The sequence below is a fragment of the Tilletiopsis washingtonensis genome (assembly GCF_003144115.1).
Source record: "Tilletiopsis washingtonensis strain MCA 4186 unplaced genomic scaffold FA09scaffold_14, whole genome shotgun sequence".
NCBI classification, from domain to species: domain Eukaryota; kingdom Fungi; phylum Basidiomycota; class Exobasidiomycetes; order Entylomatales; genus Tilletiopsis; species Tilletiopsis washingtonensis.
This window is the reverse complement of record NW_020312011.1, coordinates 449612-473818: the sequence shown is the minus strand read 5'-3', so window position 1 is coordinate 473818 and position 24207 is coordinate 449612. Positions and strand designations below refer to the sequence as shown.

The following is a 24207-nucleotide window of genomic DNA, read 5'->3' as shown; positions in this document are numbered from 1 at the left end:
GCCGGCAGGAAGCTCAGATAGCACCTCATCGAGCGTCAGGGCGGGCGATAGGGGGGCACGTCACCGGCACAGCCACGGCGCTCCGGTCCGGCCGCGGCCGGACCGGTGCGGGCGCACAGCATGGAGGTATGCTCTGCTCCCAGCAGCGGTAGAAGTAGTCCGGCGAGCAGGGAGCCTCTCGCTCGACCTGGAGAGGAAGCAGGAGCGCCACGTCAATTCAGAATCAGAGCTCAGAGGCGAGCTGTCCTGTGTGGAGAGAGCAGCGAGAGCATGTCTTCTGCTGGTGGGCGATGAGGAAGAGCGAGCGAGAGGATGCCGCGCCACCGGCTGCGATGCTCTGCTCCTCTCGCCCCTCCTTGTCGCACCCTCGGCGGCTGCAGCCTGCGCTCCCTTGCCAGCTCACCAAGCCTCGCCTCTCGTCCTCTGGCATCTGCATCTTTGCCTTCTCGTTCAGCAGCCGCGCCTCTTGCTCTAGTGTCATCTCGATTGCCTGCATGCCCTCTCCCGCCTCGTAGTCTCCGCCTCGTGGACTCTGCCCTTCGCACGTTGCAGGCCCCGCCAGCCTCCCACCTTCTCCGCCCCTATGCGCGCCTCTTCCGCCTCGCCGAGGTCTCCCTTCAAGACTGGCGGAGTGCCTCAGAAGAGGTTGTTCATCGCCTTGAGCGACACCTCCACGCCGAGCTGGAGAACGAGAGAAGGTGGTCAGCACACTGCTGAGCGAAACTCCGTGAAGCGCGCCGGCCGGAAGCCCGCCCGGCTTCAGGCGAGGCAGCAGCACAGGCAGAAACACTCACGAAAGTGGCAGCGTTGGCGGGGACTACAGCGGCGCGCAACAGAAGAAGCGAGTCAGCATTCTTTGCCTCTCGACTCCACGCATCGCTTGTGGCACATCGGCCCCTCTCTCGGCGTACTCACAAGCACGCAGCATGGCCGGTCCGGCACCCTTGAACAGCGCCTTTGCGCCGTCGGCGGCAATCGTCTTGCGCGCGCAGTCGATGAAGCTCGAGTACGTTCCGTGCGGCGCACCCTGGTAGCGCGACTTGACGACGTCTGGCGGAATGGCCACGAGCCACTGTGGTATGCACGGACCCGCGCACACGTCAGCACGGGGGCGGACTAGGGAGAGGCAGAAGGGCGGAAGGGCGAAAGAACAACGCACCATGGACATGCCGGCCAGACCGCCGGCAGTGAGCACGTTGAGCAGGTTCAGGTCCTTGGGGTCGGCACCGGCGGGCGTCAGGCCGCGCTTGATCGTCTCGTATGCGCAGAAGTAGCTGTTGCGCGGGAGTCAAGAGAAAGCGTGAGCGCTCTGCCTTCTAGGGTCACTGGCGCTTCTGTGTGCCGCTGCGGGCGTGGGCGCCAGCTGTGCCGATTCGCTGCCATCCCCCTGGGCTGCTGCTGCCGCTGCCGTATCTCCCTTCCCACCTGGGCAGGCCTGCATCCCGCTGAGCCCCGGTCGGATGCACTCACGCAGCAGAACCAGGACCGTCGCGCGCCAGCGTCGCCGCCGTGCCGCGGAAGACGGACTTGAGGCCGCCCTCCTTGTACAGCTGCTTCACGACGTCGACGGGGCCGTTGTACGTCGGGCCCGAGCCGCCTTGGCCTTGCAGCTGCGGGTGCGATGAGAGAGGATCAGCACTGGCAAGCAGAGTCTACAGAGCTAGCTCCACGTGCGCGTCCGCCCACTTACCTGCAGCAGCACCTTGACGCGCTCCGCCGGGCCGGCCACGAGCGTCGTGGGCACGGCGGAGAAGAAGCCGGCAAAGGCCAGCTCGGCGAGGCTGAGGTGCGGGTCGGTGCGGTTGGGCGTGGCCGAGTAGATGAGCTTCTTGCCGAGGTCGTAGCTCCAGAAGCTGATGGCAAAGATGGGCGTCACGCCCACGAGCGGCGGCCCCATGCCGCGGTACATGCCCTTGAGGCCGTCGGCCTTGATCGTCTTGCGCACGACATCGAGACCGCCGGTGTAGGTGCCTGCGGCGGCCGTCTGCAGACGCGTCTTGGTCAGGTCGAAGGGGTGGCCGACGAGCACGGCCGAGACGCCGCCAAAGCCGCCGGAGAGGAAGGACTTGACGGCCGACGTGCTGTCCTTCTTCTCCTCGAACTCTTGCGGCGCGGGCGCGGAGGAGGCGGGAGCTGCGGAGCCGCCGGCCATGGTTGGAGCAAGTAGAGGGGGGGATGTGGTGTGCGGGGAACAAGTGCGGGGAGCCAGCGCCAGGCGAGGCGCGCAGACGAAGCTCGGCGACCGCAGCGGGCGGAGGCGAGCCGGCGATGCGCCGGGCACCGGCCGCGCTCCAGCCACGCGCGCCGCGGCAGGGCAGGAGACGAGCCAAGACCCAGCTCGACGTCATGCGCCAGCCGCCGCGCTTTCTTCCCGCACCTCGCTCTGGCCAGCCTGCCCTTGCCGCGCCGACCAAGTCGAGCACAAACTGGCCGTTTGCGCTGCAGCAGACATCCGGCAACACAATGCTGCTCGCAGAGTCGACTTTGTTCTGTCGCTGCTGGCAGCCGCAGAGAGGACGCGGCCGCGGTCACCGCTGCACGCAGCCCTTCGCCAACTTGCGCGCGTGATCGCGCGAGGCGCGGCGGGTGTGCAGTAGATGCCGGCGCCTCGGCCCGGCACAAGCGGGCGCGCGGCCCGGGCGGCATTGCGAGGGGTGGCGTTCCCACGCTGCGCTTCTCGCAGCACATGGCGCTGCGCACACCTCTCCTTCCTTCCGACTCGACTGCCTCGCTGGGTGCTGTGTCGGCGCAAGGCAGCCTCGTGCGGCTGCCATCTCGCAGCAGGAGCCAGGGACAGAGTACACGCGTCGTTCGTGAGAGATGTATTGCGGCCATGGGAAAGAGGTCATCGTGGGTGAAGAGAGGGACAGGGTAGATTCGGAAAGAGGAAGCAAGAGGGTGACGCAGCGCGGGATCCAGGAAGAGGCACAGCAGCACCGAGGGGTGGCTCGGTGGATGATTTACCAAATCTGGTGCTGTGGGCGGAGCAAGATGTGAGCGAGGTGCGAGAGAGGAAGGAGTGGGGAGAAGCAACTCACGCCGCCCGAGACGATGACGTCGGAGCCGTTGCAGAAGCTCGACGCCGGGCTGGCGAGCCAGACGGCCACGCCACGCATCTCAGCCGAGCGGCCTGGGGGGCGAAGAGCAGGTCAGTACGGCGCGGGTCTAGGTGCGCAGAGAGGCGAGACAACGCACCGATGCGGCCGAGCGGGTTGCTGCCGCTCCACTTGGCGAGCAGGTGCGGGTTCTCGTCGAGGTACACCGAGGTCATGCGCGTGCGGATGTGGCCGGGCGAGATCTGCGCAGAGCACCGTGTCAGCTGCTGTGGTCTTCTCCCTCCACTGCTCGCCCGCGCTTCGCGCCTGTACTCACGCAGTTGACGCGAATGTCGTGCGGGCCCCACTCGGCCGCCAGGTTGCGGCCCATCTGCAGCACGGCGCTCTTCGACGCGTTGTACGCCACCCAGTGGTGGTCGCGGTTGACGATGGAGCCGGACATGGAGGCGATGAGGATGATGCTGCCCTTGACCTCCTTCTGCTTGTACATCTGGCGCGCCGCGGCACGGGCCGTCAGGAACACGCCGGTGGTGTTGACGTCGAAGATCTTCTTGAAGTCCTCGACGGGGTAGACGAGGGCGTCGTGCGTGCCGAGAATACCGGCGGCCTGAGGAGAGCAAGGAGTGAGCATGCTGCTGGAAGCGCTGCATGTGCCATCGCGCGCCTACTCACAGCCACGCAGATGTCAAGCGTGCCAGTGCCCGAGTCGCCCACGATGAACTCCATCACGTCGTTGATCTCCTTGTCGTCGGTGACGGAGGCTGAGATGTACTTGAGGTCGCGGCTCATGATGCGGCAGTGCTCGGCGACAATCTTGAACTCCTCTCCGGGCATCTCGGGCACGTCGATGGCGTACACGTGGGCACCGGCCTCGACCTAGTGGGGTGGAATGGTCAGCGGGATGCGTTTGTGAGGCGTGGGAGCTAGCACGAGCAGAGCAGCGTCGCACGGCTGATGAGCAGTGCGTGCGCACTGCACATCTGTGCCTCACTGCTGCGGGCAGATCCGACCACGCAGGCCCGTGCGCAATCCGAAGATTGGCCAGCGTCCCCTTGCGCTACGTCACGCGCGCGTCCGCTGATGCGAGGCGCGCGCGAGGAAGAAGGCGCGCCAACGCGCGAGATGCACAGATGCCGCGCCGCCGCCGGCACACGCGCGCGCGGCCATGATGCCGAGCACCGCGCGCGCGCTGCGCTGGCACAGCCATGCATCGTGCATGGCGGAGCTCCACACAGCGAACTCGGCTAGGACCAAGACACCGCGGCAGCTCGCCTGCGTGCTGCCAGCGCGGCAGCGGGCACAGCAGCGTGCACAGAACCCAGTCGTGCATGCGCCGCCTGCCCGCGCATGGACAAGCCGGTACAGCTCGCCGCGCGTGCGTCCGCGACAGGAGCCGCGAGAGAGAAGGGCGAAGGTACTCACGAAAGCAAGAGCCATCCTGTTGGGCACGAGAAGAGGGAGAAGATAAGAGGAATTCGTCAGTGCTCTGTGCGCGCAACCGCCGAGGACAGTGAGACGCACTCAAGGCCTGCGCGAAGGAGCGAGTCAGCTAGCTGCTCGTAGCCGAGAGCTTGTGCGCGCGCGCGCAAAAACTCACCAAGACCACCGTTGCCGCCCGTCACGACGGCCGTCTTGCCGGCGAGGGAGAACTCGGAGAAGATGGTGGTGGTGTGTGCCTCGGGGTCGTTGGGGTTCTGGCGCAGGCTGGCGGGAGAGGGGTGTGAGCTGCTGCACTTGCGCGCACGTATCCCCACGCGGCGCCCACTCACACGGCGTCGACACCGATGTTCTCCGGCGGCGGCGGCGGGCCGGGGTTCTGCTGCACGGCCGACACCTTGGGCTCGCTCGTGGGCGCCCAGGTGACGAACGAGTTGCTGGCCGTGGCGACGCGCGGCGCAGCCACGCGGGGCACAGCGGCGCGGGGGAGCGCCGTGCGCAGGGAGCGCGAGGCGGCGGTGCGGAGGAAGGACATGCTTGCAATGAGTGAGGTGGGTTGGGTCCGGAGAAGGGAAGAAGGGAGAAAGGGTGCGGTGGTTGTGGGGAAGAAGGAAGAGCGAGCGAAGAGCAGAGGGCTCAAGAGAGCGGTGCGCGCGGTGGCGAGTTCAGCGCGCGGCGTGAGTTGCCTCGCTGGCCGGCGCTGGCGCGAATCTTGCGCGCGGCGTCCTCTGCGCACGGACAGGGGCGCGCGGCAACAGGGGTGCGGTGCCCCGCCCTCTCCCCTCTCGCAGCGGCACAGATTGCGCACGCGCTGCAAAGCGCTCTGCGGCCATGCGCCCTTCCTCTGCCACTTTGCCCCGTGCCGCCTTGGTGCAGCAAAGGGGGCTGCCGCTGGAGCATCGCTCGTGAGGACGCCGCAGCCGCTCCTCTCAGCCGTCTCTTTCCGCGCTGCTCTGCGGCTGCACGCCGGCGCAGGCACCTCCTCGGCCTCTTGAGCACGGTCCGCGCGCCAACCTCTTGCCTCGCCTTCGCCTAAGCGTAAGGAGCATCCTCCTTCTCCTGAGCGTGCACTCTCCCCGCTCTGGCAGCGGTACCGAGAAGGAGCAAGTGCCCATTACGCCCTTGCAGTAACAGCACACAGCGAGATCAAGATCTTCTCCAAGTGCGCGCTGCGGTGGCAAATGAAGCGCACCGCTGCTCCATCCTTTCCTTCGCAAGGCTCGACGCCCACGACGGCTCGTTCGGCATGGCGTCGCCGAGTGTTGCTTGCAACCTTGGCACGCAGCGAGCGCCGGCGGCAGCGCACCAGCGCCGACGCTCCGCTCCCTGTCGGAGCGGGCGTTCTCTCAAGTGCGCGCGCTGCGTCTGCCGGCGTCTTGGCTTTTTTTTCTGCGCACGCGCCACCACGACGCCGCGCGCCGGTGCCTTGCCGCTCTGCGCCGGCGCCGCCATCACTTCGCTTCATGCGCTCCGGAGAGCTCAAGTCAGCGGGCAGCGCACGGAGCTTTCTTCTCAACATGCTGCGAGCCGCGGCGCATCTCTCCGCAGCGATAGAGTCAGCAACCGGCAGCTGCCCCGCGGGGACTCTTTGGCCCTCGGACGGTGGCCTTGCAGCGGGCGAAGGAGATGCATGCGCCTGCAGAGCAGCAAGCAGATGGCCTGCCGCCTGTCGCCTCTGCCGCTGCGTGCTGCAGCGTCGCTCGTGAGTCGAGAGCATCTGCGCCATCAGAGCAACGGGCAGGCAGCAGCATGCAGGTGCCCCCGGGGTTCGACGCCGGCGGGCGAGGGCGCCGCATGCACGTCGTTCGCCGCCGAGCTGCAGCCTGCAGCGCAGCTCGCCGTCCAGCTCGGAGCAGAAGACCCGGCAATCTGATGCTGATGCGTCTGCTGAGCACCGCTCCGGCGGGAGTGCCGAGCGCCGAGACGGCAGCTGCAAGGCGGCAGATGGTGTGGCGGATAGGCGCGCGCCGTCCCGAGGCGGGAAGAACGCTCGTGAGAAGCCGGCTCGCCTCTGTCGTGCACGGACCTCTCGACGAGGCCGAGCACGTGATGCGGGGTGGAGGCCGGGCAGGACGAGCCGCTTGCCGAGGCGCGAGCGGAGGTTCCGACGCAGCGAGCGACGTGCCTCTGTCCTGCACTCCATCACCACACAAGCACCATCATGGCCAGCGTCCTCCGCCGCTCCAGCCGGCCCGTGCTCGCGGCGAGCGCCAGTGTCTGGCGCAGCACTCGTCTCTCGCGCGCCGGCCTGCGCACCTCCGCCGCCGCGGCCGGGGCACATCGCAGCACCGGCCTCATCTACCACGAGCACGGCGCGCCCGGCGCTGTGCTGCGCTCGCACTCCTGGCAACTGCCGGCGGTGCAGAAGGATGAGGCCGTGGTGCGTATGGTGCTCAGCTCCGTCAATCCGGCAGACATCAATGTGTGAGTCTGCCCTCCTTCTGCCCCTCCGCACCTCTCTCGCTGACGGCAGAGAGGCAAAAGGCTGGAAGGCGTCTACCCCTCCGTGCCCAAGCCGCGAGAGCTGCCGGGCATCGACTCGCCCGTGCGTGTCGGCGGCAATGAGGGCGTCGGCGAGATCGTCGAGCTTGGCAGCGGAGACGCCGCGGGATTGAAAGTCGGCGACTGGGTCACTTTCGGGCGTCCGCAGATGGGCACGTGGTGCTCGCGCATGGTGGCACCCACGGCAGACCTCATTCCCGTGCCGGCGGATGCGAGGGCGAAGCTGGACGAAGTGATGGGTGAGTGTCGATGCGTGGACGTGTCAGGTGGGAGCTGACGGCGGCCCATCGAACAGCCTCGACTCTGATGATCAACCCTGCCACGGCGCTCTGCATGCTGCGCGACATTGAGAAGCTCGAGAAGGGCGACGTGGTGGTGCAGAATGCTGCCAACTGTACGTGCATACAAACCGTATTGCCCTGCAGGCGCTTGCTCATGCTCTCGCTGTAGCTGCGGTGGGCCAAGCAGTCGTGCAGATTGCCGCGCGCAAGCTCGGCGTCGAGACGATCAACTTCGTGCGGGACCGGTGCGTTCCCCTCTCTCTCTCGCCCTTTGCCTCTCCCCCTGCGCTCATGCCTGCGCCAAGCTTTCGCAGCAAGGACCTCGACGCGCTGCGCGCCGACTTTGCACAGTGGGGCGAGGGCGGACCAGGCACGCACGTCTTTACGTACGAGGAGCTGGCCGATCGCAACAGCGGGGCCAAGGAGGCCATCAAGAAGCTTCTCAACGGCCGCAAGATCAAGCTGGGCCTCAATGCGCTGTGCGGCAAGGACACGCGCAACATGGTCAAGCTGCTCGGGTCAGTTGTGCTGCTCTTCCACCGGGCCCTGCGCAAACACGGCTCACGTCTCCCCCCCTTGTGCCCCCCCCTCAGACCCTCGGCAAGCGTGGTGACGTACGGCGCCATGTCGCGCTCGCCGCTCGAGCTGCCCGCCAGCCTGCTCATCTTCAACGACCTGCGCGCCGTCGGCTTCTGGATGACGACGTGGTATGCGCGCCACTCGCGCGCGGAGCGCATGCGCCTCATGGCCGAGCTGGCACACTGGTATGCCGAGGGCGCACTGCGGCCGCCTGCCAGTCGCATCGTGCGGCTGGGCGAGGATCGGCCGCTCGAGGAGGCCGGCAAGGTCATCGATGAGACAATGGCGGGGAGCCAGGGCGTCAAGACGTTCCTCAAGTTCCCGCAGTGAACTGTGCTTTGTCGTTCGTCGTCGTGAAATACCATTCATTAGCTCTCCCCGCTCTGCTCCCTGTACCTGGCCCTCCGCCTGGCCCGGCCCACTACGACGATCCGCCGTTCGTCTTGTTGCGCAGCGTAGCCTGTGGGCGCGGCGGCGTCAGTGAATGCCGCTCTGCAGATCAGTGGAGATGCCGCACCAGGAACTGCTGGTACGAGTCGGTCTGCTCGTAGCGGTCGAGCACGAGCATGCTGAGTGCCCCTGATAGCAGCGTCGTGTCAGCACAAGCCGTTGCGCGATCCGGCACGAGGCAACTCACACAACCGCAGGGCCGGCTCGGCGTCCTCCTTCGCCAGCTGCACATGCTGCCGGTACGGGCCGCGGCGCATGGAGCGGATGCGCGCAATGATGGCGTTGACGCGCTTGTTCATGCTGTTGTCGAGCTCGGGCAGCGTAATCTTGCCGGCGCGCAGCTGCGCGTAGTTGGGCGCGCCAAAGACGTCGAGGCAGAGGCGGTCGACGGCGCCGCGGCCGAGGAAGAGGATGATCTCCATGCCGTTCTCGATGAGGAAGAGGCCGTGCGGTTCGAGATGCTCGGACGTGAGGTTGAGTTTGGGAGGCATGACGAAGCCGTGCTCGCCCTCGGTGCCGGCGTCGGCGGGCATGTTGTGCAGCGAGTAGAAGTTGGGGTGCAGGTACGGCACGAGGAGCTGCGCCGGCAGCGTCGTCAGCAGCGCCTGCGCATAGGCACGCATGTCCGACGGTATCGACGAGCTGGCGCGCAGGCCGACGTGCTTGAGCAGACAGAGGATGAGCAGCGGCAGCAGCGCCATGTTGGCGGCGATGCTCAGCTGCGGGCTGGCGCCCGAGCCCGAACTCGTCATCGTCGCCTTGTACGTCGTGAAGATGTCGGCCAGCTTGTTGGTGAGCGCATCGCGCGCATCCTCGAGACGGTGGTGCACGCTGCGCTCCACTGCCTTGTTGGCGAGCAGCACGGCGATGGCCGTCTGGTCTGCGCTGGCGTACACCTCCGAGAGCGACGTCGTCGTCGGCAGCGCCAGATTGACGACGCGGATGCGCCGCTCGCCGTAGCTGGTGCTGTGCAGCACGACGGACTGCAGCACGACAAACGGCGCCGCAATCGTCTCCTCGATCTCGAGCTCGATGGCGTAGCTCTGGTCCAGCGGCACGGCAGGCAGCGCCAGCAGGTCGGTCGAGCGCACAAAGAAGTTGCCGTGGAAGCCCACAGCGCGCAGGCCCTTGGTGCAGCGCAGACGCAGCACGGCCTCGTAGGAAATCGGGCTGGCAAGCACCTCGGCAAACTCGTGCGCAAACTTGGTCGCGTCTTCTGGCCGCGACGCGTGGAACGCCGGGTAGAAATACGTTTGGCCTCCCGTGTAGCGCGGCAGACACGAGAGCGTCGCGACGTCGGTGTAGGCCGCCGAGAAGAGGAACATGTCGACGGAGACCTGGCTGCGCGAGCAGTCGATGGGGAACGTCTTGTAGAACGTCGACGCGGCAGCCAGCAGCGTCGACTCCTTCGCCGTGCCGAGCAGCTTGGCATCCTCGCGGTTCTTGAGCGCGCCAGGCCCGACGCTGGGCAGCGAGGCGGTGAGCACCATGATCTTGCCGCCGATGGGCGAGATGAGCTTGTACGCCGCCTGCAGGCCGGCGCCCAGCGCCGAGCCCATCACCGTCGTGTCCTTGAACATGTCGCCCAGCCGGCCCAGCAGCGCCTCTATGCCCGCGCGCGACTCGGTCAGGTTCACGAGCAGGTCGTTGGGCTTCGGCAGGTACACGTCCTCGAGATCGCTGACGACGAGCATCTCTGGCTCCTCCTGCCCGGCCTGCGACGAGAGGTGATCAGCAATGCCGAGACGCCAAGTGCGCGCGCGCGACTCACAGGCAGGCAGAAGAAGTGCAGGGCCGTGTCGACGGCGATGAGGCAGACTTTTGTCCGGTTGTCGTCGTTGGGCAGGCGGTCGAGCGTCTCGAGAATCGTGCGCGAGGCCGTGGCGACCATGCCGCTGCTGACGGCCTGGTGCGAGACGTCGATGAGGAAGACGTACACTGGCGGCTGCGGCGGCCGGACCTGCGAGTGGGCGCGTCAGCGACCCTTGCTGCACCGCTCTGCCTCTCTCGGCCCACGCACCATGTACTCGCGCGGCGCGATGAACTCCACGACCGAGTGGTTGAGCTCGGGACGCTGCCAGCGGTCCGCCGGCTGGTTCTTCTCCTGGTCCCAGTCAAAGAGCTGCGGCACCTCGTTGCTGATGTTGCACATGCAGCACTTCCAGCGGTTGCCGCCCTCGATGAACTGCACGTAGGGGTTGATGTAGGTGCGGCAGCGCCGGCAGCGCGCAATGACCGTGTCGCTGACGACGGGCACCGGCTCGTCGCCGTCGGCCTCGCGCACGGTGCGGTAGGGCGAGAGGATGAGGCCGAGCGGAATCTTGGACTTGTTCAGCAGCGCATTCGTCGTCGGCACGGCGTTGAGCGTGCAGCGCTGGTACGACGGGTCGGCATTGGCCTTTGGGTTCTGCGAGATGCACGCATTTGCCGGCAGCTTGATCTCCGGCGGCGGCCGCTCGAGATCGTTGACGTTGGGCTGCGCACCGCTGACATTGACCGTGTAGAGCGGGTTCTGCGCGCGCCTTGTGAGTCGCTGCGGCCACAGGTATGCGGATGGCAGCCTCGCTCAGCACTCACACCCTTGGCGCCCATCTGCTGCTGCTGCTGTCCACCAATGCCCATGCCCTGGAACTGGCTCGTCACGCCCGCCATGCCGCCCTGCTGGTAGCCGCCCATCTGCGGCGCCTGCGGCTGGCCGTTGGCAAAGTTGCTCTGCGACGGCACGGAGGGCATGCCGCCGTACGGCGACGGCGCGCCCGGCTGCTGTGGCGGCGCGGGCGCGCCGGGCGTGAAGAGCTGAGCCTGCGCCGGCTCCTCTGCGATGTGGCCCGGGTAGCCTGCACCGCCGCCGGCGCCCGCGTCAAAGCCGCCGCTGAAGCTGACGCTGTTGGCGGCCATGTGTGCCGTCGGGTACGCACGCCGGCGACTCGAGATGACGGGCGGCGAGGTGGCGCCTGCGGCTGGCGGCGCGCCGGGAGCGCCGGCCATGGGCGGCCCGGCCAGCGGCGAGGCGCCGCGCATCGCTGGCGGCCCCTGCATGGGCGGCATCGACATGCGCGCCTGGCCCTGCGGGTGTGTGGGACGAGCACCGGGCGCGCCGGCATTGGGCGGCGTCCATGATGTGCGGCCCGTCGCGGTCTCTGCGGTCGTGCGTGAGCGTGGGGGAGAGGTCAGGCGGTGCAGAGCAGCGACGCACCGACGTAGACGTTGCGGCCGGCGCTCTGGTCCCTGGCAGCGTGATGCGATGAGCGAGGTGCGCTTGCGGCGTGGATGCCGGCGCCGACTCACCACTGGGCCGTCCAGCCCGGGGGCAGGACAGGCGCGGGCGCGGACATGAGGCTTCGTCAGGTGCGAAGACGGGTCGGCAGGCGGCGCAGGCGAGGTGTCGTCGGTGCGCAGACGGCTGTGGTGAGAGGATGCGGCGTGAAGGTGGTGAGGGTGCGCCGAACGGGAGAGCGTGATGGCTGGAAGGAAGCGTGCCGCGCGCCGCGGACGTTGGCTTGGCCGCTGGCGCAGCGGCGCCGCCGGCGACGTGGTGCGCGAGCGCGCGGCGCCAAGTGCCCCGTGCTCAGCAGACGCCGCGCAACACCACCGCCGCGGCCACGTGGCGCGCTCCTGTCCGCGCAGCCATGGGCATGGCCGACTTGGACGTCGTCCTGCTCTGCGCGACGCCTTACGAGGCGGCAGTTTGTAGCAGAATCGCGCTGCTTGAGATTTTGACGGCAAAGACCCAGACAGTGCTCCCTGCAACCGCGGCGAGGCTTGCGCTGCAAGCAGACGTTGCTCACGGTTCGCGCGTTCGGGCACCAGACCTCCGGAGGGCAACGCTGATCGTGGCAGCGCCTTGTGCACAGTCGAGACTGATGAGTCTTCGACACTCTGAGGTGCCGCCGACAGCTCAAATACGAGCCCATCCAGCTGCGGCCATTCAACAGGCCTCACACGGCCGACCTGGTCGACGTCCAGTCACGCGACAGTTTCTTGGCAAGCGAGCAGGTCCTTCGTCTGTGCGTTCTCGCAGGCGTCGTCCATGAAACGCCTCCCACTGATCACAGAGTGGACCTTGATGCTTCGTGAGGTATGTTCTGGCTTGGAGACGCTCGGACGACCGCTGTCTATCTGCGTTGCCAAGCAGGAGCCATCGACATCGACGAGGTTGGCGCACGCGAGGACGCCGGCGCCTGTAACGGCGGAGCGAGAGCGTGGGACCGCGGTCCCGCGCGGGGAACGGGCGAGCCTGCTGACGATCTGCTGGCCGAGGCTCCGGCTGCGGTCGTCCTTCCACGCCGCGGGCGCCGGAGCGGGTCTTGCGCCGGCGCGAGCTCGGGAGAGGCGCCACGGCGCTGCTGGCAGCTCCGCGTATGCTATACCGGGCCAGCCGCAGCAACGAGGCAGAGGAGCGCACCATACGCCATCCGGCGGCCGCTGACCGCTACGCCGCGCCGTCGACGTGGCCGAGCGCCGATGCGTCGCCCCGTGCTGCCGCTGCGGCCGCGCTTAGGCACGCGTGCAGAAAGGGCTCGACGGCGCCGAGAGGGGGCACTTCCGCCGCCGTTCAGGGCGCCGAGCTTCTGCGCCCGCGTGGCTGGCGCGCTCTGCACCATATGCAGCTCCGCCGCTGCTGCAGATGGATGCAGGAGAGCAGCGAGCGCGTGGCAGGGCACGCAAGCGGTGCGGCGCCAGCAGCGCCTCAGGCCGTCGGAGCGCGGTTGATGCGGCGGCGGGTGCGACGCCGCTTTGCTCCGCCCGCTGCTGGCGCTCTCGTCTGCAGCCTGCGCTGCCACACGCTGCTGAGCTGCCTGCATCTGCGCTTAGCGTGCCCGAGCGGCTGCCACGCCGCCCGTCGCCCGCACGCCGCCTCTCTCGGCGCACCCGACCCACGCTCGTGCTGCGCGCCGCGTCAACCGCGCCGTCGCTGCCGCCGCGCGCATCCTTCTGCCCGCCCCGGCGCGCGCGCCCATCTCACCATCGCACCACGACGATCTGCGAGCGCGTGTCTGCATCTCGGCACCGCACCTCGCCGCACCCCGCCTGCCTCCTCTCCTCCTCTGCGCCCACTCGCGCACGCACGCGACGCTCGTCACTCTGCGCGCGCACCCCTCGCTCGGCCTCGGCTCCGCCCGTTCTTCGCACATCTCGCGTTCCCACGCCTGCTCCCGGCGTCTGCTTGTCGTCGTCACGCGGTGCGCGCGCACAGCTCGCGTCTTCTCTCCCGCCTGCGTCTCGCTCCGCACGACTCTCTCTGCCATTGCGTAGCACCAGGCTCAGCCGACGCGCGTCCGGCTGGCCTCCTTCCTAGCCCATCATGTCGAACATCTACAACCACCGCTCCCTCGTGCCCTCGGCGGCGCCCGCGCCCGCGGCACCGCCGTCGGCGTCGACGGCACGCCTCAACGACCTGCTCGACTTTGTCAAGCACGAGTTTGACGTCATCGGCAGCGATGCCAGCCAGCTCAAGGGGCAGCGCGACGAGTTCGAGCACCGCAGTGAGCGCGCGCCCGAGAGCTCCCGTGCGGCTGCAGCTGACCCGTGCCACAGTCGGACAGCAGGTCAGCGAGGTGCAGATGATGCAGCAGCACATCATGGACCTCGAGTCGCGGCACACGTCGATGGCGCAGCAGTGAGTGCCGGCCGCCGCGCAGGACCATGCCTGCTGCTGACACGCGCGCAGGTACGAGGAGGAGATCAAGCGCCTGCGGCAACTACTCGACTCGCGCGGCGGCGCGCCCGACGGACCCATGACGGCCGGGCCATCCGGCGGCGGAGCGCCGCCGCACCTGCCGACGGCCGCACAGGGTGGGCCGCCGTCGATTGCACCGCCGCCGGGCAGCGGCTACGGCGGCAAGGCTCCGCCGTTCGGGCAGCCGCCGGGCGCGCCTGAGTCGTACCGCGGCCAGGGCGGCCCGGGCAGCAATGGCGGACAGCAGGGCGGCTACGAGCGGGATCAGCGCGAGCGCGAGCGCGAAATGATGATGGGCGAGCGTGGAGCGCGCGAGCGGGAGCGCGGCATGCCCAGCAACGGCAGCGAGGGCAGCCAGAAGCGCCTGCGCATGGACGAGCGGCAGCACCAGGGCGGCTACGAGGGCGGCCCGCCGTCGCCGGAGATGGAGCGGAAGATGAAGGACGAGCGTCACGGTGAGTGCAAAGCGCCAGCTGCTGCAGATGCGCGGCGCTCACTCGCTCCCAGCCGGCTCGAGCGCGCCGTCGCCGTACCACGGCCCGCAGGGCGCACACGTGCCGAGCGGCGCCTACTCGGGCGCGCCGCAGGCGCGCGACGTTGACCCCAGCCCGGGCCCGGGCCCGGCAGCGGGCAACGCCAGCCTGGCAAACCTCAGCGACATGGACCCGGATGAGATTCCCAAGGAGCTCAAGAAGGAGGGCAGCGACTGGATGGCCATCTTCAACCCCAAGGTCAAGCGCGTGCTCGACGTCAACCTCGTCCACACGCTGATGCACGAGAGGTGAGTCGCGTGCCGGCGCCGCCGCGCAGAGCCGTGCTGACTCTTTCACAGCGTCGTCTGCTGCGTGCGCTTCTCGCCCGACGGCCGCTTCCTCGCGACGGGCTGCAACCGCAGCGCGCAGATCTACGACACCAAGACGGGCGCCAAGACGTGCGTGCTCTCGGAGCCGACGAACAAGAAGGGCGACCTGTACATCCGCAGCGTGTGCTTCTCGCCCGACGGCCAGTACCTGGCGACGGGCGCCGAGGACCGGCAGATCCGGATATGGGACATTGCCAAGAAGAAGGTCAAGCACATGTTCACCGGCCACAAGCAGGAGATCTACTCGCTCGACTTTTCGCGCGACGGGCGCATCATCGCCAGCGGCTCGGGCGACAAGTCGGTGCGCATCTGGGACGTGGGCAGCGGCAAGTGCCTGCACGTGCTCTACACCAGCCCCAACCTCGAGCACGGGCCCAGCGAGGCGGGCGTGACGAGCGTCAGCATCTCGGCGGACAACCGTCTCGTCGCCGCCGGCGCGCTCGACACGCTCGTGCGCGTCTGGGACGCAAAGACGGGCCAGCAGCTCGAGAAGCTCAAGGGCCACAAGGACAGCATCTACAGCGTCAGCTTTGCGCCCGACGGCAAGAGCCTCATCTCGGGCAGTCTCGACAAGACGCTCAAGCTCTGGGACCTCACGGGCACGTCGCGCGCCATGGACCGGCACGCCGCCGACGACGAGGAGCGCACCTCGAACGCCACGTGCGCCTCGACGCTCGTGGGCCACAAGGTGAGCAGCGTGAATGAGAAGGGCACACCAGGGCGTGCTGACGCTCTCTCCCGCCAGGACTACGTCCTCTCCGTCTCGTGCTCGCCCGACGGCCAGTGGGTCGCCTCCGGCTCCAAGGACCGCGGCGTGCAGTTCTGGGACCCGCGCTCGGGCCAGGCGCAGTTCGTGCTCTCGGGCCACAAAAACTCAGGTGAGGAGCAAGAGAGGCGTGCTCGCGTGTGGCTGCGGCTGAACCCTTACCTGCGCGCGCCAGTCATTGCCATCAACCTCAGCCCGGCTGGCAACCTGCTCGCCACGGGCAGCGGCGACTTCAAGTGAGTGACGTCCTGGCCTGCTCGCCTGTGCAGCTGCTGACCCCACGCCTCTCTCGCAGCGCGCGCATCTGGGCATACGACCGCATCGCCGACTGAGCGGCACTCCCTTGAGACCCCCTGTACTTCTGTGCTGTGCCATGAAATCTGTCTTTCAAGTTTCGGCCGTGATGTGGTGCATTACGAGAGCGTTTGAGCGGCGAGAGCGGGGTAGATGGGAGCCGGATGTGCAGATCGGAGCAAAGGAAGCGGAGGTCGGCCTTCAGGCCTCTCGCGCGGGACGGCAGCGCCGCGCGTGGGAACTCGGCGCTGGCCATCGCCTGCGAACGGCTCGGGCCGACGCCTGATGTGCCCTTGCCGGCGTTTGCGAAGCAGCCCAAGGGGCTTCGTGGCCTTTGAGACGATCTTCCCAAATCTTCAGGAGGCGATCAAACACTGACCAGACTCTCGATGCCGCGCACGCTCGAGCGTCCCACTGCCGCGCACTGATGAGTTCGCGCGCGCACGCACGGCACGGCGGTCCCGTGCGCTGGCGTTGATGAGCCGAGCCGTAAAGTGCCCAGCAGCGTGCCGGCCGCACAGCTTCCGTCTCTCCACCACACCACATCCGTCGCACCCCACATCAGCAGCGGCGCTTCTGTCTCTGCACTCTTGCCGCTCTCTGGTCATCCTGCTCGGCTCTGCGCTGCAAGATGGATCTGGTTGCAGCTCGGCGCCAACTGCTTCTCTATCGCGTGTGGTGGCTGCAGACATCTTTGTCGCACCTGAGCAGTATCTCGCTCTAAGACTTCAAGCAGCTGTGGGACGGTGATCCAGACTTTCAGCAATCACGACTTGTGCAGAGGATCGTCGGCCACTGGTACCGCGGCGTCCACAGCCTCATGTTCAACAACCTCTGTTCACCACCTGAGGACAAGGCTCACTTCATCAACGTCATGGACGACTTCTTGCACGAGGACATGTTTGAATCATTTGACGACCGCAAGTCCGAGGCACACCGCGACATAGCGCACCTTGCGCTTGCGCATTGCGACAACCCAACGGCCATGTACGCTGCGGTGTGCGAAGCAAGATGGGACGACTTGGCATACATTGGAGAGCGGACCGATGGTGAAGAGCATCCACGCGGCCGCGACTATTGCGTCAGCTCAGCTCTCACCTCACTCTACTGCCACGGCCAAGAAGAGATCACTACGCTTCTGTCAACAAGTGAAGTGCAAGCCTGGAAGACTGAGCTTTGCAAAGCCTTGGCCCAGGAGCTTCTAGCCTACCAGCTCAACGACGAGGCAGCCGAGCTACGCGAGGATCTTCATTCAGCGCTGCGGGACCCCACGGTCAAGCATTGCCTGAACTGTGTATGGGAAAGGCTCCAAAAGCAGGTGCCATGTGTGCTTCCTGCAAGTCTGCAAGAGCTCGATGAGGGCAATGGAGCCCTAGCACCGCGCTTGCGTGTCAAGCGGGCTGTCTCAAGTTCTGTCTTAAGCTCTCCGGACTGCACATCTGGCCCGGTGCCAGATGCACCCAAGACCAAGGTCTCTCGGACCACGAAAACAGAAAGAGAGGGGGAGAGTGACAAAACGTGTGCGTGTATCCCCGCCTCCGCGCTCACTGAGGGGCGCCACTGACCACACAGTGCAGCTTGACAACGCGATCCCTTCTCCATTCTCGCTCCTCGACTTGCTTCGCTGCTATGTCTAGGCCGTCTGCTCTAATCTCGATCGCTCCTCGCCATGCGTCAAAGTTCTCTGCGGCCTCTTCTCTCCGTCTCACCTTGTCTTGCTTCCGTCACTCCATGCTCAGCGCCGGTCTCTCTTCTACGGCCTCTACCCGCCTCGAGTCCTCTCCGCCTTGCGTCTTCACCTTGTCCGGCTCTCCGTCTCGGTCCAACTCGCTCCAACATCTACGCTCCGTCTCCGTTGCGCCACTCGTTCGACTGGCTTCACGCGTCGCAGCACAGTCGACGGCAATGATGATGCTTCTCAGCGTACAAGAACAGATGTGAGAAGACAGCGTGATGGGACCCGGAAGACGTGCCGGCGTGCAGCGAGCGGCTCGTCTGGGCAAGTGAGGTGCAAGACTGTGTGTGCGCAAGTGCTATTGCTGCGTGCGGCGGCGAGATCAGACCACCTCAATGGCCTGACAGGAAGTCAATGAGCATGCGGGACTCCAGAACGTGCCGAGCCACTCACCTCCGAGTCATTGATGAACTCTGCCTGCTCCTCAATCCTCGCCTTCTTCACCTCTTCCTCGCCCTTGGCGTCTTCCTCGGCCTTGCGCTTCATGTACGCTTCCTGGAGCGCACGTTCCTCTCCCTCCTCACGCTCCTTCTCCTTTGCGTCCGCGCGATTCTCAGAGCTGTCGTCGCAGTCATACGTCTGCTCGATCTCCTGCTCCTCAATCAGACGCGCCTGCTGCGTGATGGTGCGTGCCTGCTCGGCGTTGGTCTTGAGCAGCTCGACAATGTTGTCGGTGAGCCGGTCGATGGAGCGCGCCTGCATGCTGATCGTCGCACTCTGGTCGCGCACCATCTGCGCAAACTGTGCTGCGTCCATGATGGTAGGCGAGAAGTGGTGCTCTGCAGCAACATGAGCGTCAGCGTCGGCAGAGACGAGGCAGCCTGCAGCGACATAGCGCGCCAGATTGAGGCGGCTCAGCAGTGCGACTCACTTGAAGAGGAGAAGTAGTGCGCCTTCAGCGCTGCGGCGGCTGACTCGAGGCAAGTCACCGGCTAGGCGCAGGCATCAGCGCGCAAGCGAGCGAGCAGGACGCGGCATGCTCACTGCGTCGTAGATCTGCGAGCTGCCTGGCGCCGCGTGCGACGTGACAGAGAGAACGGAGAGCAACGTGTAGCTGGCCGAGAAAAGGTGATGCGAACCTGAGGGCTGCGAGATGATGGAAGAGACGAGCTGGTGGTGAGTCGCGAGGGAGCGAGGCGCGAGCGCGCAGCAGGTGGAGCGGGTTGCGCGGCCGCGCGCCTGGCTACCCGGAATTCGGTGCAGCAGCTGCGCTTGACTACAGCTGCCTGCCAGCGAGTTGTAGCTCTCGCTCAGGAAGTGCTATCTGCGCTTTGGCGCTCTAAGCAAGTCGACAGTGCTGCGGCGTGCGTGCCTGGGGGATCGTCGTGCCTTGGACGCGTAGAGAGGAACGCGTCCCACGCCTCGTGCTTGCGCCGCAACGGTTGCAAGGCAACGCCGCGCTTCGCCTGGCTTGCCCGATGTGGCGTCCCTCGCGCCGCAGCAGCCCAAAGAGGCTCTCTGCCGTCTGCCTCGGAACGGCGCATCGCCTGTGACGCATCTGCGACGCTGCAGGTCAAAAGGCACGCACGAGCGCTCAGCTCTTCTCTCCTCTCCACCACCACCACCGCCCGCCCGCGCGCGCCTGCGCCATCCATACGCAGCAGCGACGTCGCCGTCTCTCCCTCACTGCATCGCTCTCCGCATCTGGTACGTCTGCATCTCATCGCTCCGCTCGTCTCGCCGGCACTCGCGCCGCTTGCGTGCTCTTCCTCGCTGTCGCTACTGGCCCTGCTGCCGCTGCTGTCGCTGACTCTTTCCTTGCAGTGACTGGCTCGGCGTCTTCTCCTGAGCCGTGCGACCGGGTCGCTCTACTGTCGTCGTAGCTGGTGCGTCTGCGTCCGTCGCCGCTCCCCGCTTTCGGAAGCCGATCGCCATCGCTGGTGCTGACCTCCGTCATCGCAGCGATTGCCTCAGCTTTGTGTGCGCAAGAGCGTAGCTTGTGGCTCCTGTCCACCGCATTTAGTGAGCCTGCCTCTCACCCGCGCTCTCGTGCTGCCTGCGTGCTCTTTGTCACTGCGGCTGACCCCTGTGCTCGTAGCGACTGCGTCGGACTTTGACTGCTGGGCCGCTCAACCAGTGGCTCCTCTTGCCTCGCACTGGTACGTCTACCTTTTCTTGCACGGCGTACCAACGAGCTCCATGTCTCGCTTATTCATCATGTGGCTGACACCTTTGCTTGCAGCAAGCACCGCCTCGTCTTCCCTGCGACGCCGCCTCGTCTGCACCTCAAGCGCCTCTTCCCAGACCTCGGCGGCTCGCCTCTTCTCCCGACTTCATTCCCTGGAACTGATGGAGGCGCAGAACCAGGCGGAGCTCGTGCGCGCGCAGAACGCGACGATCGCAGGGCTGTCTGCGGCAAACACGGCCCTGCACACCACAGCGACGCAGATGCAGACCCAGATGGATGCGCTCAAGGAGACGAACACTACACTTCAAGGACAAGTCCGCGCGTATGTCAGCATGCAGGCGCCGCTTGACGCGCCGCGCGAGACGGATGCCGAGCTTCAGGATCAAGTCCGTGCCCACGAGGCAACCATCAAGACGCAGGGCACGCGCATCGACGAGCTGTGCGAGACAAACATTGCGCTTCAGAAGCAAGTCGATGAGCGCAAAGCAGACGTACAGTCGTGGCAGGAAAGGAGCAGCTTCTGGCAGTCGTACTACTGCAAGTACAACGAGTGGTACACGGAATCGAGGACGGACCATCAGAAGGCCAAGGACCGATGCGACGAGAGCGAGAAGCGGAACGCGGCACAGCAGAAGCAGATCGGTGCGCTGCGCACCGAAATTTTCGGGCTCAAGAAGGCGCTGGACCAGCAGAGCGCGCACGTCAAGCACGCTGTCGCCGACATCAGCGGTAGCGGCAACGGCGCGTTGCCCGAGCAACATCTGTCCGAGCACAGCAACGCCCGTGCGCAGCGTGACGATGCCAGCATGGCACACGACGACGAGCACATCGACGACGATGATGAGAGGATGAGTGCGCGCGACTCTTCGGCAACTAGCAGCGCTCATCACGAGAAGCCGACTGCAAGCAGCAAGGACATTGCGCTGCGTGCGCAGAAGCGCAAGTACGGCGCGTTTGCCGACGATGCGTTCGGTGATGACAACTCGAGCAGCGACGAGGAGCGCCCGGCCCGTCGCATGACGCCCATGGACCGCGACCGCGGGCTGCCTCTGTCTTCTCCATCCGCCAATTCTGACGCGAGACCATCGGAGTCTGACTCGAGCCTTCGCAACCCTGACTACTCGTCGTCTAGCGAGGAGGACAGCGACGACCCAGCGTCGTGCTCTTCCACTCTCGACGCCGCCACGCTGCTGGCCGAGAACAACGTCTCCGACTCGGCGTCCGTCAGCAGTGACGATGAGCCTGCTCGCTCGCATGCGTGGAAGGCCGAGACGCGCAACCGCTTTATTCAGGCGTGAGTGATCAGACAGGCGCGTGACTCGGACGTCAGGCCAGTGCGCTGACCTAGATCCCTTTCAGTCTGGCGCACCCGCGCAGCAAGGACCTCAGCGACCACCAGCGCAACATCATGCGCGCCTTCATCAAGAAGCACGCGCGCGTGTAGGCGCTCGTCGGCGCCTCGTGCCACATCACGCTCTACATGAGCGCTCAAGAAGACTTTCTCGCTCGCGCTGCCTTCGTCCATCCTCGGGCTCATCTCACCACTTTCGCGTCACCTCTCTGTCCCGCATGTTGCCTCGCCCACGCGCGCGCCTCCTCCTGTCTCGCACTCGTTGAACGAATCGGTTTCCCGTGCCCACGCGTGCGACAATCGTCCGAATGAGTGCGAAGAATCGGCACTGGTGGAGCTTGGAGCGCTCGTGGTGCCGCAGACAAGGGAGAAGCCTGCTTGGGTGGAACTCGGCTCTGCGCTCGGGAGTCGAGGTCGACCAGGCAGTGCTGAGCCCTCGCGGCCAAGGACGTGAGCATTGCCTGAGCCCTGACGTATATCTGCGCCATCACATCGGCTGAAGGGGAATGTGATGTCTCCAGTGAAGCGTGCAAGTGCCCCACTGCAGGGCCGAGTCACGGCTCGCTGATCGCGGCCAGCGACGCGCTGAGCAGCACCGCGGCGAGGTGACGGCTCTGCTTCCAGCCCTCGTGTGGCGCACGGTGATGCTTCTAACATGACGTGGGAGGCTCCTCATGACTGCGTCGGGCCGATTCATGAGCTGCAGCACATCGCCACGCCGCGCTTCTGGCCTTGCGGATGCAAGCGCACAAGGCGCGCGCAGAGTTCGCGGCGATGCGGTGGCGTCCCGAGCGCGCGCGGCTGCTCTCACGCCAAAGTCTCGCCGGAGACACTCGCATACGCGCGCGCATCGACCTGCCATGCCGCACCGGCGGGAAGCCTGGCTTGTGCGGAGATCATCGAGAGCAAGCCGGCAGCAGATTGTAGCTGCGCTCTCCACATTGAGACGCTCGCGCACGTCCCTGACGCATCTGATCCCCTGCAGCAGGCAGAAGAGGCATGCCTTATCGTGGCCAATGCGGGGCAGGCGCATGGACGATGACGAGCAGATCTCGCACGCGCTCTTGGCGTCAGCCTAAAGCCGGCAGAGCAAGCGCGCTCTGTCGCTCCCCGGCGTCATCCGGACGCATCTCACGAGAGGGGGCCGCCGGAGTGAGAAGTAGCGCGAGAGCGCACGTGAAGGGTCAGGCAGGAGTGGGGCGAAGCGTGCTTCACGTCGCTCGTTGCTCTCTTGCGCCGTAAAATGAGAGACCGGCCTCTTGGCTTGGCGCAGAGCGTGGCGCGGGCGCGGGCAGCGACCAATGGGGTGGTGTGGAGTGGCGCGTAGCACAGCTGTGAGGTGTGATGGTCGGCTTTCAGCAGCCTTGCGCCCGATGATCGCTGCAGGTCCAACTGCAGGTCCGGAGGCGCAGCCAGAGGCGCTCGGTGGTGATCTCAGCGTCTAGGCCGCTGTTTCCCATGGCAACTTCTGACGCTTGCCGTCATGGCCGCAGAGTAGCGCGGCGGCAAGGCTGCGTTGAGCACGTGGAACGGTCGATCTCACGAGCAAGCCAGTGGCGAGAGTCCGATGGCCGAGCAGCAGCAAGCCGAGCCACGCCCACGCCGCCGACGGAGAGCAATGGCGATCGGCATCTCCACGAGCTCGGCGCGGGATGCTGCGGCGAGAAGGGTCGAGCTATGCGCCGGCGCCGGGATGCGGCTGAGTGGTCGCCGAGCAGCGTCGGCACAAGACGCAGGAACGTGCCCGAGGATGGCCGACGATAGAGGGAGCGGCTCCGGCGAGCCTCGCCGCTGCAGCACGCGTCGCGCTGTGTGTGTGAGGGCAGCCATTCAGCTGCGGCAATACCGAATACGCCTCGCTCTTCTCGCTGGGGCTCGCAGCGCCTCTCCCGCGCCTCTCTCCGCTGCCGAACGTCGAGCAGAGCCGACAGGAAGCACGATTGCGATATTGCAGCACTGCAGCATGCAGAATACGGCGGCCGCCAGCGTTGCCGGCGGTTCGGGCAAGCGGCTCTGTTGCGGCATGCGGCTGGCTGCGAGCGCGGCGAACGTGCGCATGCGAGGCGCGATGGGCGGCTGCGGTCGAGCTTTCCACACCCCGAGCCGCCGGTCCGCGGAGCGGCCTGAGCTTAGTGTACCGCACCTGCGGGTGCCGAGGAAGCCAGCAGAGCGAATGGGCGACTGAGGTCGGCCCCGCTGCGAGCTCTCGCGATGGAGGTAGAAGCGAGACGGCTTTAGCTCGCCGAAGTCCCACGCCTAGACCTCGTCGTCATCCCGTCCTTGCCGCGACAGGCGACTCGGCATGTCCCACAGAGGGACCGTGCGAGGCGAGACGATCCTGAAGTCTGACAGCTTCGCTCGGCCCTCCAGTCCTCGCTGAGAAGGTCTGCAAGCGCGCGGCAGCGCCGAGGGTCCACGCGCGAGCCCGCGGAGGCCCCAGGGACAGGCCCCGCGAACGCCCGCTGCTTGCCGCCCTCGCACACCCGGGATGTGAGCGCCTCTGCCGGGACGAGCGGCGCTGTGCCGGCGGCATCGGCAGCGAAAAAAAAGCGCCAGCTCGGCCGCGGCTTGGTCGGAAATGTCGCCGTGTGAGAGAGCGACGTGGTGGTTGGAGGCGTTCGCGTGCGGAGCAACTCGAGTTGATACCTCATGCATGAGCGAACGTGCCCTCGTGCGAGCGGAGATCTCGTCGGCTGCAGCTGCATGGCGTGTGGTGGTTGGCAGCAGAGGAGGGACACGCGTGAGACGGGTCCAGCAGCGCAGGGGTGTGGCGGAAGCGCCGTCTGTGCTGCTCTTGCGCCGGGGCCGAGTGGATGCGCCCGCTGCGGGCTGCTCATCAGCTGCCTCGAATTGCAGATTCATCCAGCTGCGGAGGTGCCGCCTGAGACGAGGGACGCGCGTGGTGGTGCGCCACAGCGGGATGGCGGCACGGCGCGCGTTTCAGCAGACGAGCAGAGCGGCGCATCCGGCGGACGACGGCCCAGGGGCCACATGCCTGCCTCGGTCCCTCGGGCCATACCCCGGGCTCGCCGGCGTCGGCGCCGTGTCCACGTTCGCTCGACGAGGCGCTTGCCCCGAGAGGCGAG

General features: G+C 66.7%; 10 protein-coding genes across 10 annotated transcripts; 4 read left to right on the top strand and 6 right to left on the bottom strand.

The window, feature by feature from the left end:
• Positions 1-473: 473 nt before the first annotated feature.
• Positions 474-2174, bottom strand: FA09DRAFT_330808 (mitochondrial carrier). Its single transcript, XM_025742753.1, has 6 exons — positions 1691-2174; positions 1471-1610; positions 1160-1274; positions 916-1072; positions 795-817; positions 474-681 (listed from the first exon to the last, which is right to left on the bottom strand). The coding sequence occupies exons 1-6, from the start codon at positions 2150-2152 to the stop codon at positions 637-639; spliced, it is 942 nt and encodes a 313-aa protein (XP_025597455.1). The 5' UTR covers positions 2153-2174; the 3' UTR covers positions 474-636.
• Positions 2175-2809: 635 nt separating this feature from the next.
• FA09DRAFT_330806 (NAD(P)-binding protein) lies at positions 2810-5080 on the bottom strand. Its single transcript, XM_025742752.1, has 9 exons — positions 4826-5080; positions 4654-4760; positions 4578-4584; positions 4479-4494; positions 3729-3932; positions 3373-3663; positions 3196-3298; positions 3039-3130; positions 2810-2975 (listed from the first exon to the last, which is right to left on the bottom strand). The coding sequence occupies exons 1-9, from the start codon at positions 5026-5028 to the stop codon at positions 2961-2963; spliced, it is 1038 nt and encodes a 345-aa protein (XP_025597454.1). The 5' UTR covers positions 5029-5080; the 3' UTR covers positions 2810-2960.
• Positions 5081-6629: 1549 nt separating this feature from the next.
• FA09DRAFT_320159 (NAD(P)-binding protein) lies at positions 6630-8232 on the top strand. The gene is made up of 6 exons (XM_025740968.1): positions 6630-6917; positions 6978-7234; positions 7291-7389; positions 7446-7521; positions 7582-7794; positions 7870-8232. The coding sequence occupies exons 1-6, from the start codon at positions 6655-6657 to the stop codon at positions 8183-8185; spliced, it is 1224 nt and encodes a 407-aa protein (XP_025597453.1). The 5' UTR covers positions 6630-6654; the 3' UTR covers positions 8186-8232.
• On the bottom strand, positions 8206-11782 carry FA09DRAFT_330805 (putative SEC24-COPII coated vesicle component). Its single transcript, XM_025742751.1, has 8 exons — positions 11594-11782; positions 11502-11533; positions 10883-11445; positions 10326-10817; positions 10077-10265; positions 8493-10020; positions 8373-8434; positions 8206-8315 (listed from the first exon to the last, which is right to left on the bottom strand). The coding sequence occupies exons 1-8, from the start codon at positions 11638-11640 to the stop codon at positions 8277-8279; spliced, it is 2952 nt and encodes a 983-aa protein (XP_025597452.1). The 5' UTR covers positions 11641-11782; the 3' UTR covers positions 8206-8276.
• A 1468-nt stretch (positions 11783-13250) lies between these two features.
• FA09DRAFT_330804 (WD40 repeat-like protein) lies at positions 13251-16005 on the top strand. The gene is made up of 8 exons (XM_025742750.1): positions 13251-13791; positions 13844-13925; positions 13977-14440; positions 14493-14766; positions 14818-15535; positions 15593-15725; positions 15789-15849; positions 15909-16005. Exons 1-8 carry the CDS (start codon positions 13611-13613, stop codon positions 15943-15945), a joined length of 1950 nt encoding a protein of 649 aa, XP_025597451.1. The 5' UTR covers positions 13251-13610; the 3' UTR covers positions 15946-16005.
• Positions 16006-17964: 1959 nt separating this feature from the next.
• On the bottom strand, positions 17965-18398 carry FA09DRAFT_325924 (hypothetical protein; the record flags this gene model as incomplete). The annotated part of the gene is made up of 2 exons (XM_025741186.1): positions 17965-17982; positions 18036-18398. The coding sequence occupies 2 exons, from the start codon at positions 18396-18398 to the stop codon at positions 17965-17967; spliced, it is 381 nt and encodes a 126-aa protein (XP_025597450.1).
• Positions 18399-19931: 1533 nt separating this feature from the next.
• On the top strand, positions 19932-21214 carry FA09DRAFT_361451 (hypothetical protein; the record flags this gene model as incomplete). The annotated part of the gene is made up of 2 exons (XM_025745358.1): positions 19932-21064; positions 21130-21214. 2 exons carry the CDS (start codon positions 19932-19934, stop codon positions 21212-21214), a joined length of 1218 nt encoding a protein of 405 aa, XP_025597449.1.
• Positions 21215-21458: 244 nt separating this feature from the next.
• FA09DRAFT_63165 (hypothetical protein) lies at positions 21459-22421 on the bottom strand. The gene has a single exon (XM_025745753.1). The coding sequence runs from the start codon at positions 22152-22154 to the stop codon at positions 21609-21611; it is 546 nt and encodes a 181-aa protein (XP_025597448.1). The 5' UTR covers positions 22155-22421; the 3' UTR covers positions 21459-21608.
• On the top strand, positions 22422-23342 carry FA09DRAFT_63166 (hypothetical protein). Its single transcript, XM_025745754.1, has one exon. The coding sequence runs from the start codon at positions 22689-22691 to the stop codon at positions 23304-23306; it is 618 nt and encodes a 205-aa protein (XP_025597447.1). The 5' UTR covers positions 22422-22688; the 3' UTR covers positions 23307-23342.
• Positions 23343-24103, bottom strand: FA09DRAFT_63167 (hypothetical protein). The gene has a single exon (XM_025745755.1). The coding sequence runs from the start codon at positions 23981-23983 to the stop codon at positions 23378-23380; it is 606 nt and encodes a 201-aa protein (XP_025597446.1). The 5' UTR covers positions 23984-24103; the 3' UTR covers positions 23343-23377.
• Positions 24104-24207: the final 104 nt, after the last annotated feature.